Source organism: Agrilus planipennis, unplaced genomic scaffold (genome assembly GCF_000699045.2).
Source record: "Agrilus planipennis isolate EAB-ADULT unplaced genomic scaffold, Apla_2.0 scaffold27, whole genome shotgun sequence".
In the NCBI taxonomy this organism is placed as follows: domain Eukaryota; kingdom Metazoa; phylum Arthropoda; class Insecta; order Coleoptera; family Buprestidae; genus Agrilus; species Agrilus planipennis.
The window spans coordinates 1,987,342-2,007,492 of NW_020439094.1; the positions used below are offsets into that span (position 1 = coordinate 1,987,342).

Here is a 20,151-nt window from a genome sequence, read left to right on the forward strand (position 1 = left end):
TCTCTTTCTGAATGAGTTAAAGGATAAACATTTTGTTTTATTTATTTTGCGCTGCCGCGCCACTTCTTTCTCCTATGAGGGAGCACACGAATTTTTTGGAAGGATTGTAAGTGCAAATAATTTACCTCACTGATGAATAACACGAATAACTGCACTTAGAATATTTATTTACAAATATACAGTTATTATTACAAATGTATGTACATATATTGAAGACCCTGAACTTGATACACTGATGCTACTAATTGTTGTTTGTTGTTGTCTTAATTGTTCTTTTTTGATGTCTCATTATGAGTGTGTCAGCCTATTTATAACATAATCTCCACCCTGATAGAGGGAGGGGTGAAGGTGCCAACCAACTGGTTTCTAATATTATTTAAGTACTTGAAGATAAAGTATCTTAAAGATATTGTTATCTGCAAAGTTCGATACCCTAAAATTATACCTAAACCACATACATATAATATTTGTAAAAACCAACAAAATTGAATATTTGAATTTCCAACTTAATGTTTCAAGGAAACGGCAAGTAAATGTACCCTGGTCTGAACATATGAGTTTCACTTCGGAATAACTAACTTGTATAAATATTTACTTTGGTATTCTAAATGTTGTGTCAAATATCACATAAAATCTTATATCCGCGTCCTAAGATATTGAAGGTCAAAGGTCACTAAAAAGTAATTTTTCGAAAAATATCTCGCTTCCTACGGTTTCAATGACATTTGCATCAATGCTAAGGGTTGCGCTTTCCCAGCATTCTACCTCAAAAATGGTTAAACGTATAAAAAAACATTTGGAACAAAATTTAAGGAGAATTTTATGCTCTATAATTTTTATAATGGATGCAAATGTCATTGAAACCATAGGAAGCGACACATTTGCGAATAATCGTTTTCAGTAACCTTTCACCTTGAATATCTTAAGACACAGACATGAGATTTTATGTGACTTTTGACACAACGTTTAAAATGCCAAAATAAAGGTTTGTACAAATTTCCGGCTTATCTATCATTAACTTAATTGACTGTACTGTATGTCAGGATTTGCCTAGCGATAACTTATTAATATTATTTTGGCACCATGCAGACTTTTACTGTTTGTAAACATTATAGGTTCGTTTTAACAGTTCAATCAATAATCTCGCTGAAAATTCGTGTACCAAGAATTAAAAATTCATTGGTTTTAGTATTTAAACGACTTTTTGAACAGGACCTTATGATTGTTTTGGGACGTTGATGAGGGTCATATTTAATATATTTAATATAAAAACCGCATTGATTTTGCCGGGGATCGGATAATCTGGGGCATCTTTAATAATTACATATACAAAAAGAGCTAAATAACGAAATCACTCGCACAAGCTTCAACTAAATCTGAATCGACCACCAGAAGATTGTAAAAATTTGCACCTTGTCGCAAAATTACGAATATGATGCGTATTAGTTTAATTAATAAAATGTATGACTATTGGGATCCGTCAAATAGGAGGAGCCTAAAAACATGGCGCCGATAAAGGAAAATTTATCGTAGTTTTATTTTTTTATTAAGGTTATGGCTGATGGTAAATACTTGCTGAAATATAATCATGTGCATTAAACGTGATATTGGGATCCGTCAAATGGGAGGAGCCTAAAAACATGGCGCCGATTAGGGAAAATTTATCGTAGTTTTATTTTTTTATTAAGGTTATGGCTAATGGTAAATACTTGCTGAAATATAATCATGTGCATTAAAATGACGTGAACAAATTTTTATTCCGGAATTCACTTCTTTGATACCTACTGCTTTCATCCAAGCTTCTATTAGTTTACTTTTTTCTCTAATTTTCCGAATATATTTTTTACATATATAAAACGGTTAGTTTTTATTGGAAAGTAGTTAATGTAGGTGAAGAGTGAAGATCTATGTCTGAAGTGCTATTGCAGCTTCACACTGAACATATTAACTTTTTATTTGATTTAACTTTAGAAGAAAACTTCGTCGACTCCATCATCAAAAAAAATTTTACTTTTTTAACGTGTTTTATTATTTTAATAAACAATTTTACAATTTGCGTGAACAGTTCTTATGTAAACTTTTCCCTCATTCGAATTATAAATTTTGCCACCAGATGGTGTATGCCCATTTGACGGATCCCAGTTGTCGTAACCAAAGTTTGTTTAATCAAGTGCAATTATGATTTTTAGAGCAATGAAAACAAGTTAATCATTACATCTTTGAAACCAAGCGGTCAACAGTGGTTTTATTTTGTAGTTATGGTAATGTGCAAGAAAATTTGCAACTGTGCTCCCAATTAAAGATACTAGGTACCTCAATGTTATGACTGAGTGGTATTTGTAGACGGTATTTTCGCATGAGGGACGGTAAACGACTTTGAGGGCTGTAATTAGTTCTGTGAATGTAAAGAATGCAAATTTCAATTCGATTTCATTTGGAGCAATTATATCCACTTACTGTTAAATTTAGGCTGTACAAAAGCAAGTGTTTGTTTACACTTTGTTTCAAATGTACGAGGGTGGATTGATAAGTTTCCGGCCTGACCAAGAAAAACAAGGTTTTTAAAAATTTTTTTTTTTTATTTCTCAACATAATCTCCTCCAAGGCTGATACATTTCTCATAGCGGTGTTCCAGTCTATTAATGCCATCTCTATAGACTGATTCGTCAAGCTCCTCAAAATAACCATTTACAGCTTCGATTACTTCTTCATTGTCCGCAAATCTCTTACCGCCAAGCCATTTTTTGAGATTAGGGAACAGAAAATAGTCACTCGGGGCTAGGTCTGGAGAGTAAGGAGGGTGCGGCATCAATTCAAACTTTAGATCGTTGATTTTAGCCGTCGCAACGATTGACGTGTGCGCTGGTGCGTTATCGTGATGAAACAAGATTTTTTTCTTCGCCAGATGAGGTCGTTTAATTTTCACCTCGTGGCTCAAACGTTGCAATAAGTCTGCGTAGTATTGACCAGTGATAGTATTACCCTTTGCAAGGTAATCAATGTATATAATACCTCTTGCATCCCAAAAAACAGTAGCCATAACCTTGTTCGCCGAAAAAATTGTTTTTGCCTTCTTTGGAGTTGGTTCCCCTGGTCCAATCCACTGTTTAGACTGTTCTTTGGTTTCAGGAGTGTAGTGGTGGACCCACGTTTCGTCAACGGTTACGAATCGACGCAAAAATTCGCTTGGATTACGCTTATACAATGACAAATTTGCGGTAGAAATGTTTTTTCGAATCAATTTTTGGTCGACTGTTAGCAAACGCGGCACCCATCTTGCACAGAGCTTTTCCATATGCAAATGTTGGTGCAAAATATGTTGCACACGTTCATATGACATCTTACAGGTCTCAGCTATCTCACGCACTTTCAATCTGCGGTCTCCCAGCACTATTTGATGAATTTTTTCGATCATATCTGGAGTTGTGACCTCAACGGGGCGTCCTGAGCGAGGCCCATCAGAGGTGCTCACACGACCCTTTTTAAACTCGGAAACCCACTGCTTAACGGTTGAATATGACGGGGAGGATGTCCCCAGTGTTGAGTCCATCTCTTTTTTAATTTCCTTCGGCGTTAACCCCTTCAAATAAAAGTATTTGATGACAGCACGATTTTCCTGCTTTTCCATTTTTACGAAAACCACAGAGGCGTCTTGTTCAGCGTGCTGTCAAACCTACACTAGCAAGGAGATCGGGCTGAAACTATAGCTACAAGCTATCCAAGGATGGTACTATAGAATGTCACCTCAAGGTAGGCCTAGTGGCGTCATCTCTTGGTTAGGCCGGAAACTTATCAATCCACCCTCGTAACTTGGAATATAAAAGTTCGGCGTACAGAATGTGCATACAACGTAAAATGTAAGCCACTGCGTTACTAACGATGAATGAGAACTTCAAACAAAGATTTTGAATGGTTTTAAATTAAAAGGGACATAATTAAAGGGAATCCTTTTGTGCAAAAATCTACATATATGCACACATCTGCATTTAAAAAGAAATTTCATCCTTTTTGTGCGGTCTTTATTTCAGTACAGTTTGGAAAAGCTTCAGCCTCCGGGATAAATGCATCACGGTTCGTAAATCCACGACCGCTTCCAAAGCTTTTTATTTTACATTTACGTATTAAGCACAATTCGTATGATTGAAAGGATATTTTAATGTCAGATGGATAGATTAAATTGCTAACTTCGAGATTACTATAAAAACTGAAAGCCCAACTAACGGAAGGTACACTAATGATAAATATTTTTTGGTTGTTTTTGATCCTGACATGTAAAAACCGGATGATGGTACAGATGGATATTAATATATATATGTGGTTAATTACCTACCTAAATTTGTATAAAACTGGAATTGATAGAACTTAAAAATTATATATTATGAAAATGCATGTGAATGCGATTGAGTCACACGAAAATCTGTCGTGGTGCAAGTGAGATATGGTATAATGAAGACTGAAAGCACGTGATGTATCATTGAGTTGGCTGTATCTATTGGGATCTGTCAAATGGGAGGAGCCTAAAAACATGGCGCCGATTAGGGAAAATTTATCGTAGTTCCTAAAGTGTACCGTGCAATTTCCAAGTTTTTAAATTACGATAAAATGATAAGTATTGACACAATATGTGATTGGGCTGACACAAAGCCTAGGAAAGGAAATTTCGTTGAAGGTGAGCGTGTTTTTAATGCCAATCACATTATAAAATTCGGAAGTAACAAATCCGGAAGCTAGCCATCAAATTTCGTCAAGTTTACAGCCTACTTTTTACAAACTTCGGATTTAAAAAGTGATTCACGTTATATAATTGGTGAGGTGATTCTGGGTGATTTAAGCAATATCATATCAATGACTTGCACGTGCAAAACCGATTTAAGAGGACGTTGCAAACACATTATTGCAAAATACTACAAATAGCGCAGTAAACGCTATCTGTAGCACGATACCACATTTTTGTGTTCTGTCGGAGCTGTCTGCATCGCGCTAATGAGATCCAAAAAGATCGAAATCGCGATCCGCGTCTGGCAGTTTCGACAGAATACAGACCACTTCGAATTATTTTACATTATTGCAACTTTGTTGTATTGCAGCAGGTAGGTTCTTAACCTCAAAATACTTATATGGTATGATTAGAATTGTGTTAAATCAATTACACAGGAATAAATAATTTCTCACTTCATAATTTTAGTATGATTCTAGTTTTGAATATTAAGGTTATGGCTGATGGTAAATACTTGCTGAAATATAATCATGTGCATTAAAATGACGTGAACAAATTTTTATTCCGGAATTCACTTCTTTGATACCTACTGCTTTCATCCAAGCTTCTATTAGTTTACTTTTTTCTCTAATTTTCCGAATATATTTTTTACATATATAAAACGGTTAGTTTTTATTGGAAAGTAGTTAATGTAGGTGAAGAGTGAAGATCTATGTCTGAAGTGCTATTGCAGCTTTTCACTGAACATATTAACTTTTTATTTGATTTAACTTTAGAAGAAAACTTCGTCGACTCCATCATCAAAAAAATTTTTACTTTTTTAACGTGTTTTATTATTTTAATAAACAATTTTACAATTTGCGTGCACAGTTCCTATATAAATTTTTCCCTCATTCGAGTTATAAATTTTGCCACCAGATGGTGTATGGCCATTTGACGGATCCCAATAGTCTTTATATCTTTTTACTGTCTCGGGGGATGTCATCAAGTACAATAGGAGAAGGCGGAATATTTTACGAGTTGGAGCGTGGAAAGTCGAAAAATTGCAAAATTTGAAAATTGAGATGAATAGATTAGAATTAGATGTAGTAGGCATTAGTTGAGTTGGAAACTTTTGCAGTGGAGACTTCAGAATAATACATACAGGATTGGTGGAAAATAAATAAAAGTAAAACAAATATTCTGGTATGCAAGGGAAGAAAGAGTAAGATACCTAAGAGTAAACATAAGGGCATGAAACAAAAAATTAGAAGAAGTGGCCCATTTTCGGTATCTAGGAAGTCAGATAACTCAGGACGGAAGGAGTAGTAGGGATATAAAGCAGAGGATAACGCAGGGTTGAGTCGCCTTTAAAAACAAGAAGTCACTTCTAGACTCGCAAACGGTTGGCGTGGCGCTGTACTGGTGCGAAACATGGACGGTGGGTGCTGCGGAAAAGCAAAAATGTTAAAAATGTAGTATTACAGGCGAATAATGAGGATACTGTGGATAGCGAAGGTTAGAAATGAAGGGGTATTAGAAAGAATAGGAGAAGAAAGCAATAGGTTGGTAGGACACCTTCTCAGGCATGTCTTTGCTAGCCAGAGACATATTAGAAGCAGAAATAGGTGTTAAGAAGAGTAGATGTAGACCTAGATTTTATTACTACTGTTGACAAATAGTTAAGGATGTGGCATGTTCTAGTCTTAGGAAATGCGTAAATTAGCTCAAGATAGGAAAGTATGTCCAACCAGTCTAGGACTGACGACCTTTTGATGATGCTGATGGTGATTCACAAACTGCTATGGTGTAAGTGTTTAAACTTAGCTCCTTGAAATACTGAGCGGCGTAGTCCAGAGCTTTAGATCCGGATTTCCGCCTGTCCTTTTTTTGTAATTTCTTTGTCATGTAGGCAAATACTGGGGCAGTAATATTTTTTAAATTCTCTTCTGTCTTCATTTCGTATGTTGTCTCTCGTCAACCGCCACTCACCTATTTATACAATTCCTAAAGGGAAGTTACCCTAGAGTGCAGGTTGGAAGGATTGCCAGTCCACCAGGAGTAACAGGTTAAAATTAAATATTACTAATGTTATCTGTGATAAAAAGGTTTGAAGTTATCGCCCAATAAGTGCCAATAATAACTTGGCAACATCAAAGAATTTATTGTCATCGTGTGTGACGACCACGTACGCACTTTTCTTCAACAACTTCCCACTATTAGGAAATATTTATTTTTTTTTTATTTACCTGTGTTTTTGTTGGATTTCAACATATAAATAAATCAATAAATCCCTATACTTTCTATATTTCTTTTTTTTTGTTAACAAAAGCACAGTTTGACTCAATGTTATTCAATTTCATTCAGGTCCCAGTGATGTTAATATGATTCGATTGGTACTTCAACGAAGTCAATTTTATTAGTTTCTATTTGTGAGATATCGTGCAAGAGAAAAACGACGTACGATTTAGGCTGGTTTCGAACCTTCTCATTTTACATCTTGCGTGAAGAATTACTGTTTTGTACCTTATATTTTACATTTTTGCAAACACTCACTTTGTTCGTGTTGTCTCTTCCTACCGTGACCCTATAATTCCAAACATATCGAACAACTGAAGAATGGTTTTATTGTTTATTATTCATTATTCGGTTAAACTGTACGCAAATGTATCAGAGGGTGCTCATGTTGCAATATTATTATGACCTTCAAATTAAAAAAACAACTACGAGTTTCATTGTTAGGCCCAAAAGGAATATCTTGCCTGTGACTGGGAAGTTAACAAGAACAGTTTAAATTCTTGGTCGGGAATTTATTGAAACCGCGTATTATATGGTTTACGAGTCTATAATATATACAGGTATGGGAAAACATTCACCTAACATAGAAATTTTCTTTGTTGGTATTTTTTTGTATCGCACGGGCGAAAATGTATAATTTGGTAAATGTCTAGAACTTCAGCTACATTTATCTGAAAAGTGTGCTTCTTTAAAAACCATTGTAAACTAAAAAAACTTTCAAAATGTTTTACATAAGACGTATTATCTCTGAAAAATCTAATTATTCAATTTCATAATGTTAAACAGCTGATATTACTATATTAAAAAATTTTTTTTACTAGCTTACCTGTATTGGGACATTACGGAACGTAACAATTAAATGGGGATTGATGTATTCCAGTTTACAGTTTCGAAAAAGGGGATGAAAACGTCCATTATCTGAAACAAACAATACAATACTTATCAGTCAGAGTGGTATCTACATTTCATGATAAAGTTATTCTGATATATTCATATAAAAATCATATTTTATTTTATAAAATTTGAATCTAGTACTGAAGCAATCATATATATCTAATCTGATCATAATTTGTTTATTAGGATTCCCATTTGCCTGTCCGCAAGTCAAAACCTTCTCATCTATGCGCTTAAAAAAGTAAATGAAATTAAGTACTTATGGGGACGTAGTTTGATTATAACAAATAAAAATAATTAAGTTCTTGTTTTAATTGGTAGGTACTTTCAAAAGCGAATTTTGATGTAGGTAAAACTTTTAATTTTCAGTTTTATCGGGCAGCTAGTTATCCTAATTTTAGTACAGTTTATGTGGCAAACTTTATTTGTTAATAAATTTTAAAATGAATTAGGTGAAATTAACATATCAAAAATGCATTAGCAGAATTTCTCATTACTTTACTTCTGCTTTTCAAGTTTTAAGTTATATTATCTACGACATATTATAACTGTACATCATTTCAACTGACGGTCGATAAATTAAAATGATTTTGTAGGGACGAAACATGATTAATTGATTAAATAACAAAAGAAAATCGATATTGTCATAATGCAAATAAAACGGTGAAAGCAAAAAAAGAAGATAAATTAAAAAATTAAACCGTGAGAATTTGAACTTGTAGATCCTCGTCAATCTCTAATAACTGCTGCCATTCGCCTAGGCAAGCTGTTAATCAAGTTTGGTATGGTTTCCCTAGGAATATTCTCCCATTCGACAAGAAGGACTTAAAGTTTTCTAAGATTGATAGGAACAGATATGTGGTGCCTAACCGATTGTCTTAGAACACCCTAGAACACCCATTGGTGCTCGTATCTGGGCTTCTTGGCGACCAATCTATAGTCTGAATATTCACTAACTCGAAGTGAATTTGGAATCTAACATATCTGGTAACATGAGGCTTTGCACAAAAAGAAAAATAAAGCAAATCGCATCATATATTCATCTAAAATGTTTTCAACGTAGAAATTAGCCTTTTTGGACTTCTTTTCTACAGAAACCAAATCTGAGAAAACCATTAAAACAAATTGCTCCCCAGAACGGCATTGATCCACCAAGAAGTAGGAACCTCGTGAAGATATTGCAAGTAGCTAATCTCTCTGTTAGCCTCCGTCAAACTCGTTCACATCTACCTGGAAAGTTAAAACTTATTCTAGTTTTGCCTGAAAACAAAACTTGTTTTCAGCCATAAACGGTCTAATTGACATGTTTCCTTGCAAAATTCAGTCTAACAACTCTGTGCTCCGTGGTAAGTAGTGGTCTAATTCCCTTTAGTAAACCTTCTCCTAACAACGATAATTTTTTTCAAACTCAAATCATTGTTCAGTTTAACTACTGTTCATATCTACCTATACATATATTGAATATTTTTCCAATTAGGTAACCGATATTCATTTGAGATTGATGGTTGATTGTTCGATAGCTGCGAAAAACTCAAATCGGCAATTAAATTTTCCAATATTTGTCGTCCTCTAGATCTCGTTAATGAGATTAAAAACCAATAATTCCGTGACACAGTAGCCAAACATACATACACGTATTGTAGGTGCATTGTACCGTGTTGAGAGAATGAAGTAACAGAAATAATAACAAAGAGCAAATGCCGAGGGTTTGCTAATTTGTAGCGAATCTGCCGGTTGTTCCGAAACGGTACATAAGTGGATTATTTTTGGTGTTCTGCTGTTCAAACCTACGAGTCACGCTGCGAAAGAAATGGAAGGATGTGAAACAAATGGTTGGTTGGTTCTGTCCCTGTGTCGCAATCAGTGGTGTACGAATGAACATTTCTCATTTTGTACAAAAGCAGAGATCTTGTGAAGAACGCAATTGTTCAGGATTTTTTTATATTTTTTATTGGATGGAAGGAAATGTTATAAGAAAATACTGTTCAAGGACAACATTAGACATATGTTGAAGTGTAAATAAAAAATATTGTTAGAGTAAAGTCGGTGAATGTGGAATAGGTCAGGTAATGTGGAATACCATTTTTACACTAAAACTAGAAGTGTTATCTACATTCTAGTTGCTGTATTGTGTACTTAATGTATTTCGAAGTAATGTGTTATGTAATCTTATGTTTGTTATAGGTGACGTTGTGTTTAATCAGAAATGATTTCGCAGGTGGCTGACATTTTGTAGGGTAGTGATACTGTTAACTGTTACGCATTTGTTTGGACCGATTTAAAAATATTGGTGCTGCGTGTAGTTACTGTAAGTGTTTTAGAGTGTGAGGTATGATATTACAGCCCTATAAAATTAACTTTATCCAAGTTTCTATATGGTCATAGTTTCGTGTCTATAAGTGGGTATTGTGGAATATCAATAGGTTTGCTATTGTGGACTATTCCATATAACCAATTCCATTTTCCCCTCCCAATTCCATTTTCCCCTCCCTAACTCCCAATAAAGATGCCGAATGTATTTTTTGTGCAGGTAAATCTGAAGATAAAAGAGGAGAGGTTTGGATACAATGCATAATGTGTAGTGGCTGGTGCCATGAAGTGTGTACAGGAAATGAAAGAGAAGTTTATATTTGTGATTTCTGCCAGTAGATATTATGATTACCTGATTTTTTTGGTCTTCTTTTTTTGTATCATGTAAAATGTTAGTCAAATAAAATATTCTTCTCGTTGTAGGTGAAATTATTTACTGAAAATGGTGGCGTGTTAATTCCATGGTAATATCCTATTCCACATTACCTTATAGGACTACGTCGCCTAGACGAGAAAAACAAACAGCTAGCTGACTACAGATATTACCGTGAATAAAAAAATTACAGAAGTATGTTTAATAAACTTGTTTATAATTTTTAAAAAAATGGTATTCCACATTCACCGACCTTACTCTACTAAAATTTGCGCTGCTGGTGGTGTAAATGTGAATTTGGGTTAAAATAAAAAAATATCTTTTAATCTACATGATTACCGCTGGTTCAATCTATATGAGATTATACCAATTGTATGCCTGACATCAAATCAGAAATTTAATTTAACGCATAGCCAGGATAACAATTAATACCTACTCTTCTAAAATCTGCCAGTAGCTCTGACTAAATTCTCATTACGGCATGTAACTAAATTCCCATCTTGGAATTCAATAATGCTCCAAGTTAGGTACTTGACTTGGACCCCAGTTAGGCTTTTGACTCACTTTCTAATAAGCTATTTAAGTAAGCACCCCCATGCATATAATGAAGGACCTAACGAAGTATCTGATTTAGAACATGGTTAAACGCCCTAGAAGCATTACATTTGGCATCGCCAAATTATGTCCGACTGGACCTCGATTTCAATTCCAATAAAGGAAGATGAAAATGTCATAAATACGGGTTCATTTCTTACTTTTAATCCAATACCACCACTTCGTAATTATTAGTACTACCTGAATTTATTGAATTACTTTTTAAGTGCATCTTTATTTGCTGAATACTATCTGTTATAATTTCTTTTAACAAAATAGATTTTCATCTGCCTATCACTGTAGCGAACCATCTGCAATAGCACTTTAAGGTATAAACATGTTAGGAACCAAACATCATCATCATAAGGTTGTCAGTCCTAAGACTGGTTGGACACGTATCTCCACTCTTTCCTATCCTGAGCATTTTCCTAAAACTAGAACAACCCACATCCTTAACTATTTACGAACAGTAATTTAATCTAGGTCTACCTCTACGCCTCCTAACTCCCGTTTCTGCCTCTAATATGTCTCTGACTAGACCTTTAGGCCTGAAAAGGTGTCCTACTAATCTATCTTGCCTATTTCTTATTGACTTCCCTAGAGTCTTTTGTTCTTCTATTCTTTCTAATACCTCTTCATTTCTAACCTTTTCTACCCACGTTTATTTTATTTATTATGTATATATTTTTTATTATAACCTTCTCTATCCTCATAATTCGCCTGTAATATCACATTTCTAATACTTCTAAACTTTTCTTTTCCGCCGCGCCCACTGTCCATGTTTCTTACCCATACAGCGCCGCCCTCCAAACATACACCTTTAACAAATTTTTTCGAATTTCTAAATTAACCGTTTGCGAGCATAGAAGTGACTTCTTTTTATTGAAGGCGACTCGCCCCTGCAAAAAAAAAATTTTTTGGGTGTTTCATTCCCACCAGCCAGTAATGCTGGTGGGCGGGTAGTCCCTCCGGACTGTGCCGAAAGGTAGGGCGGAAGGCCCTCTTCAGCCTGCTTTCACGAATCGTGGGAATGGGTGGGTGGTGGTTCAGGTGAGAAAGATGAGACGGACGAAATGAAGACAGAAGTGAATGAAAGATTATCTGTGGAATATTACTGCCTCAGCATTTGCCTAAGTAATCCAAGGAAACCACAGAAAAACTTGGACCAAGGCAGACGGACCCGGAATCGAACCGGCGTCCTCCCGAATGCTAAGCAATGGTCTAAATCCCTAGGCCATGCCGCTCGGTCCAAAAATGCGCTATCCTCTGTTTTATATACCTACTACTTCTTCCGACCTGATTTATCTGACTTTCTAGATACCTAAAATCAGCCACTTCTTGCATTTATTCGTCTCCTATCTTTATATTCGCTCTTTCCCTACTTTTTCTTCCCTTGCATACCAGTATTTTAGTTTTACTTTTATTTATTTTCATATAGTACTGTTTTGTCAATACCGCTTCCATTTTATTTAAAGCTATCTCTAACTCTTCCTTGCTAGATGCTAATACTGATATATCATCTGCAAATCTAAGTGTTCTAGTATTTTGCTCCTCTATATCTATCCCTGCAGTTGTACTGTCTTTAATGATGTTGATTGCGTCTTCGATGTATAGATTAAAAAATAGCGGCGACAGTTAGCATCCCTGTCTGACTCCCTTCCTAATATTTACTTTTCTATTTTGTAGTTCCAACTCTATAACTGCCTGTTGCTCTTTATACAAAATAGATTTTCAATTACCTATCACTCTAGCCATCTACAGTGGCATTTTAAGGTATAAAAATGTTGAGAACTAAACGTTAGAAATTTGAAAAGCCTGTCTCAGTATGCATACAGGATTAACTGATCAACACTTGATGTGGGGTTTCAGAAATTTCGAAACGAAATTTGAGGCCAACTAATCTTGAATAAAACAACACAAGCATAGGACTCTTTAGATTGTCTTTAAACAAAATATCTGGTTGAGTACGAAGTGTAGCGCTAGCTAGGTATTTATTTGGATTTTGTTTTAATTTGGTTAATACAAAACCTGTTAGATAAATGGAAACTTCATTTTGTTTGTTCTTCCTTCTCTCTGCCGCTATTACTGTGTACATACCACGCCACTGTTATCTCTTGTATGGCTCCATTTAGATAAAAGCAATAAAAATCCTGTGGAAGAGTCGGAAGCGGAATGTTGTTACCATCCTGGAACATCACCCACGAGAATTGAGCCCGTATGAAATCCAACACAAATATACACATATGTTTCACTTAACTGTCATTGTAGTTGCAATCGTTTTCGTGTCGTTGGCAATGTTATGAGTTAATGGATCTGAACTTTCCGTCGAGACGTGTAGAGCAATTAGTTTTCAAAATTGAATTGTTTGAAAATCAACGACGTGATGCTTTTATCGAGTTGCTTCAGTCTGAACAATCTGCTTGTGTATACCTGCATCGATTGTACATTTCAATTGATGGGAACATCAAAAAAGGAAACTGCTTTTAATTAGGTACCTACTAGGGTTTATACAAAAATCGACATTTTAGAAAACCGGTTTTCGAATAGTAATTTTTCTAGAAAACCGGTTTTAACCGGTTTCGAATTTTTATAAAAAAATTATTTGCTCGAATATTCTGTAATTCGAACAAAAAATTTTAACAGAAAATTTAGAGTGATTAAAAGCAGTTTTTGACTGAAATTATTTACTGTTCAATTTTATTGATAGTAAAATTTTTTTATGCAATTTAGTAGAACAAAGAAATAATAGTTGACCAGGATTAAATAACTTTAAAAACAATTATTCGTTGTTTATGCATAATTTTCACATATAAGGATGTAAATATTTTTATAATAGTGAAACGAGTTATTCAGCAAAGGGTTCGAATAAATAAAAACAATATATTTTCATATTTTTATAATAACCATATTATTTTTTTAAAAAACAATGTTATTAGATACAGATGGATACTTATTAAAAACAATTAGAAAATATATAACTGTGTATTATATAATGTAAATTATAATCAAAGCCGAAAGACAAGAGTAAATAAAGTTTATGCATACATACTTATTAAAATCAATTTTAGTTTTAAAGACAATTAAGCAAAGGACCGAGTATTTTCTATTCCGGGCAATTTTAATACAAATTTAAATATTCTATTTATTTTTTTGTTTAATGAAATATGATTTCAGAAAACAGAGGACGTCTATCGATTTGCTATTTAGCCGTGTCCTTAGTTTATTCACAAAATTCCCCGAAATAGAAAATACCCTCTCACTTGCGACCGAACTAGGCTTAATCGTTTTTAAAGCCTCATATAATAATTCTAAATTTTTTGTCCTTTTATTTGTGGCTTCCAGGGCCAAAAACTCTTTTCTTAGAGTTTGAGTAGAGGAAGTCACTTCTTGCGGTTCCTTTAAATAAAAACTATCAAACTGATATAAAATCTACATTAATTCATCCAATAGACAAAACACACCGTTTATATCGGTCCGATATGATTCCAAGAATCAAACCGCTTGCGACCGATGGCTACATTTGTCACTTTCAAATTTTTTTTAAGTGTTATTCATATATTGAAAACAGATATTTTCTACTAAAGAAACCGGTTTTCGAATTTCATAATTTTCTCCAAAAAACCGGTTTTTAAAAACCGACAAACCCTAGTACCTACGTACCAAGTCTATTTTCTATTATACAGGAGGAGTGTACTTAAAAATATACAAAATTGTTATTGTATTCAAATTTTTGAAATTAAATCAGTTTGAAGGAGGTCAGTCTACCAAAACACTAACCGTATGCATCATCATTATCATCATAAGATTGTCAGTCCTAAAACTGGTTGGACAGACACGTTCACTCCTATCCTATCCTGAACTAATCTTCGCATTTCCCTAAAACTAGAACAACCCATATCCTAAACCGTATGCATATAGAAATAAAAAAAAACTTAAAGATTTTTGTTTATTAGGATTTTTATAATAGATTTCAATTTTCATTTTATTTATCTTCACCAAATGACAACAGAATCAAGTGAATCCATTAGAACAAGGTTTTCAGTCGGAAGAATAGTTAGACACGCATCTCTTCGTATCTTAAGACAATCCTCGCATTTCTTGAAAATCATTTGCGAACAGTAATGTAATCTGCTTCCTTAACTCCTGTGTCTGATTCTATGTAACTAGCCTTTCATGTACACATGAGAATGTGTGAATTTCTTATTGACTTCCATAATGCCCTCTGTTCTCCTAACCTTTTCTATTCACCGTATTTTTAACAGCCTCCTATAGCAGGTATGACCAACGAATCGATCGCGATCGACTGGTCCATAAGGAAGCGATTGTTGATCGATCACAACCGATTGGAGGGGATCTCATGTGAAAAAATAGTCGTAGAAATTAAACTGATAACTGAAGATTAAAACATTAAATTTCGTAAATTCGAAAAAAATTGCACTTGACCACTGTTTTAGAAACTAGTGATAGGTAGATGCCTCTGCTTCCGCTTCCGTAATTTTTTACATCCGCGTCTGCATCGGGTTCCGCATTATTGGAACTTAACAAAATCTTATTTCACATCTTTTTGAAAATAAATGTATAGGAACAATAAAACAAATTGTAAAACTTTATTACTTTTATCTGTTGGCTGAACTTGGCCGTATTTAAAACACAATTTAAATGGCGCTAACTTTCAACGACTCCTCTTTAACATTGTAAACGTATTATTATCAACCCTTTCTGTTTATGAAGTATTTATAGCGTATTTCCTAGTATTTCGTAAGTTGATATGTTCCAAATTTTATTCTCTTATTAGTTTCTTACTTTAATCTAAAATCGTCCAGGACTTTCAGCTCCCCTTCAGCCAGTTCTCCTAATAATTTCATTTCAAAGTTACTAATACACTCAGAAAAATGCTGTAAGAAAAATTACTATAACGTTGTAGAGGTCGTTTTGTAGAAAATGCAACTCAAATTTGTAGTAAGGTTAACTAACGGTATACTTAAATTTGACTATAAACTTGTAGTAGTAAATTGTAGGAGAAATATCGACAGAGGCTCAGACGAATTCCTTACAATTTGAATGAAATATTTACAACAACAACTTCGTGAATTTCATTACAAAATGTAATCAGATTAAATAAATTTTGTAGAAAATATAAAGATAAAATGTAGCAATTTTTATTGAATATTTATTTGCATTTCAGTTGTAGACAAATATGCTACAATTTTGTATATATTTTTTTAATTATTGTATAGAGATATGCTACAATGAAAAGTAATTTTTAAGAGGAATTTGCAGTACATATTCTTTAACGTTATAGTAGAGAGACAAACAGTTTGTAGGAAAAAAAAGTAATTACAATATTATATTAATTTTCACTACAACTTGTTTCTGTCCCTATATTCGCTACAAGTTGTAATGAAAAGATCTACAATTGTAGAAGTTTGTTCTGCAGTTTTCTCTGAGTGTACAGTTATAGCGTTTATTTATTTTGTATAGTACTCACTTAATGGTGTAAATTTTAAGTTAAAAGTGCAATTTTGAAGTCAAAAAGAAGTTCCTTTTCGTATTATTTGGTTGATGTTAACGATGCAAGTGCTAAATGTAAAATTTGTAACAAAATATTCGCCAAAAGGGCGCACGACCACTGAATAAAGAGTCACTTAAAATCATTACACTTCCGCATCCGCTTCCATTTGCGCTTCCGCAAAAATGTACTATTTATTTCTGTTTCCGTTGCATCGCTAGTAGATACTTTTACGCAGAATTGTGCATTGCCAAAATTTTGTTTTTACAAAAAACGGACATGTCGCATTTTGCACTTATACCTACTCCTCATAAGCTACACGCGATTCGCCTATATTTTACATGTCATAATTATTACTCGATTAAAGTTACAGTTAACTCAGCTAGTATCCGAAAGTTACTTTAATTTTTTGATAATTAATAAGAATAAGAGTAGAAAATCAAATGCAATCTACTGAAACTTTTCTCCATCATGTCTGTTTGATGGATTCCAATACCAGTACCCAAAAAGATTTAAGTTGTAAACACGATCAATTCGTTAAGTTGAAATGAAACTTAGAGGAACTGTGCTTTACAAGAATGTGTAAAAACAATGTAACGGATCTGCAGAAGTCAAAAAGTCAATCGCCACTAAAATTGCCATTAAGAATGTGCAACGTTCGACATAAAGTAGAACGTAGGTCAAATAAAGAAATGGTTAATTTGTTGCTCATATGATGCTGATGTTGTTGTCAGCAGCGTTCTGACGGGGCTGAATTGAAGCTGAGATATACACACATATATTGTAAATATTTCTTATAGTGAGGATACAAATTTAGTTACTGAAAGTACTCCTCACGACCAAATTTAATTTTGTTCTTTTGAAACTAAAAATATCCATAATTGGACCAAAGTAAAGATGCATTTTAATTCAATCGGTAAAACTTTATGTGTCGTTTTGTAAAAGGCTAATAATTCTCTCCATTTTGTGACTATGGGATGCTTGAGGTGTCAATACGTAGCTAAAATGTGTCTATCATATTGTTGTTTCTGAAAAATTACAACGGGGTGTAAGTACTGCCACTGGGTTAAAAATAGGAAACAGTTGAAATTGTAGGCACCGGTTTCTTAAATTACAGTTGATTTTAGTAGAAATTGGTTGTTGGAGTTTAGTTTGTAGCATAGTTATAGTTGGAACGTTCAAAATTGGCATAGTCCTCAAAAATACTGTCGTGTTTACATTCTTCTTTCAACTTACTAACTGGACTAGAACGATTGCTGACAGAACGCCTACTTTTACTCAAGACAGACGTTGTAGGGAATATCGTAAACATAGAAAAGAGATGTCAGGTAAAAATTGCAGCGGACATTACTAAAGAAAAAGCAATAAGATAACACCAATTAATGTGTGATAGCAAGAGATGAAGACAAGCAGAATTTGAGCATGTTACCAACATCGGACTTTAAAGAATGTTCAACATTCTCAGGAATTTAGGAAAGCAAAGACGCTTGTTTGAAGATGCAATTCCAAGGCAGCATACCTAAGCAACCTCTAATCGCTCTACCGGTTACTGTTATTCGGTTAAGGTAAAAGGCCCAGTTTCTGACACTCTAAGAGTGACAGCTGAGATTACGATAACTAAAATAATATTTAATTAGAATAAATAATTTTTATACTATAAACAAGATCAGAGTTTCTACAAAAACTCATATACGCGATATAATTATTTGAAGCGAATTAGTAATTTTAATTAATGATTTAAAAAGTGATGTTTGAAGACCCAGTTTCTGACACTTAAAATTTCTTGTGTTGTAGTTTCTGACACTGCCATCGGCCTAGTTTCTGACACTNGAGATGGCATTAATAGACTGGAACACCGCTATGAGAAATGTATCAGCCTTGGAGGAGATTATGTTGAGAAATAAAAAAAAAAAATTTTTAAAAACCTTGTTTTTCTTGGTCAGGCCGGAAACTTATCAATCCACCCTCGTATTGCTGCATTTTTGCATTTGTTACTATTTGTTAGAATAGGGTTATATGAATTAAACAATTATGAGTGCGTGCTTCAATGAAGATTTCGAATGTTTCAATTTAAATTATCCATTTATACATCTTGGCTTTCCTTAATGAATCTAATCAAGCAAACTAATGGCATTTCGTTGTTAAGACGATGATAATTAATCAGGTAAACTTTCCTAATTCAAGTTTCTGATATTAAAGTACGCGCTCTTGAAGACTTAGTAATTTAACTCATTTTCAAAAATCATTAGCAGCAGAAGATTGCCTTCGAAACACTTGAGGCAGTTGAACCAATGAGGAGTTAAAGATAATCTACAAAAATAAATTTGCATCACATCTGTTCAAATAACTTCATGAATATCCACTGCAACCATTCTTTTTACACAATACACAAGTAACTATTCTTATTATTTATATAAATATAATGATAGTTAACGAGACTATTAAAATGCGAGAGATCTGTCAAACTGCGTGGATCATGGAAAAACTATATATCTGGCTATATACTGTTTTAATTCAACATAAACCTAAAACTGTCAGAAACTGCGACAGTGTCAATAACTGGGTCTTTTACCTTACTTCTTTACTTTCTTACTCTTAAGGACGTGTTCAAAACGCAGCAAATGACTACTATCCCAAGTGGAAACAAGAAAGAAGATACGTCCGTTTTCACAGATAATTTATTAGGGACTTTGCCAATTTTATTCGTCCCAATTATAAACAGATAGTGATTTGGAGATGGAATGCATAATAAGGTAGAACGTGTGATACAATAATTATTTTAAAGTTGTGTCGAAACCCTTTTAGAGGAATTGGGGGTGCAAGTACATGTTTATCATTGAGAAACGTTATTTTGACCTGTCTGCGGAGTGGTAGGGTGTAGTTTTCTAAATATCTTACGAAGGATGTTCCTATAATTTTAAAATTGATATTTTCTAAGCTAAAATGCCTCAAATGTATATACACGCTTTGTTAAATATTGCTTTGGAGAAACTAAGTTTGCTTGTATTTTATGCGCTGTGGCATAGGAGAAACAAATTTTAAGTAAAAGAATTAAGAGGTTACATTATTTTCCAAAAAACTCCATCATGAGAACAAACGTCTACGAAATATCAAATGTTTGGTAAACGCAAATTTTAAGATACCAAATTAAATTAAAATCCTGTACACATTACGAACATTCGTCAATATTTGTTTTTTGAAAGCAATCACTTACTCTTTCTTATGCGTGTCTTGTTATACGAGGGTGGATTGATAAGTTTCCGGCCTAACCAAGAGATGACGCCACTAGGCCTACCTTGAGGTGACATTCTATAGTACCATCCTTGGATAGCTTGTAGCTATAGTTTCAGCCCGATCTCCTTGCTAGTGTAGGTTTGACAGCACGCTGAACAAGACGCCTCTGTGGTTTTCGTAAAAATGGAAAAGCAGGAAAATCGTGCTGTCATCAAATACTTTTATTTGAAGGGGTTAACGCCG

At 34.0% G+C, this 20,151-nt stretch overlaps 1 protein-coding gene across 1 annotated transcript in view; it reads right to left on the bottom strand.

Annotated features, from left to right (window-relative positions):
* Positions 1 to 20,151, bottom strand: part of LOC108735201 (locomotion-related protein Hikaru genki-like) — a 186,857-nt gene that overhangs the window by 70,005 nt on the left and 96,701 nt on the right. Inside the window, exon 3 of the mRNA XM_025977459.1 lies at positions 7,821 to 7,912. Coding sequence (XP_025833244.1) covers positions 7,821 to 7,912 — 92 coding nt within the window. The remainder of the gene's footprint in view (positions 1 to 7,820; positions 7,913 to 20,151) is intronic.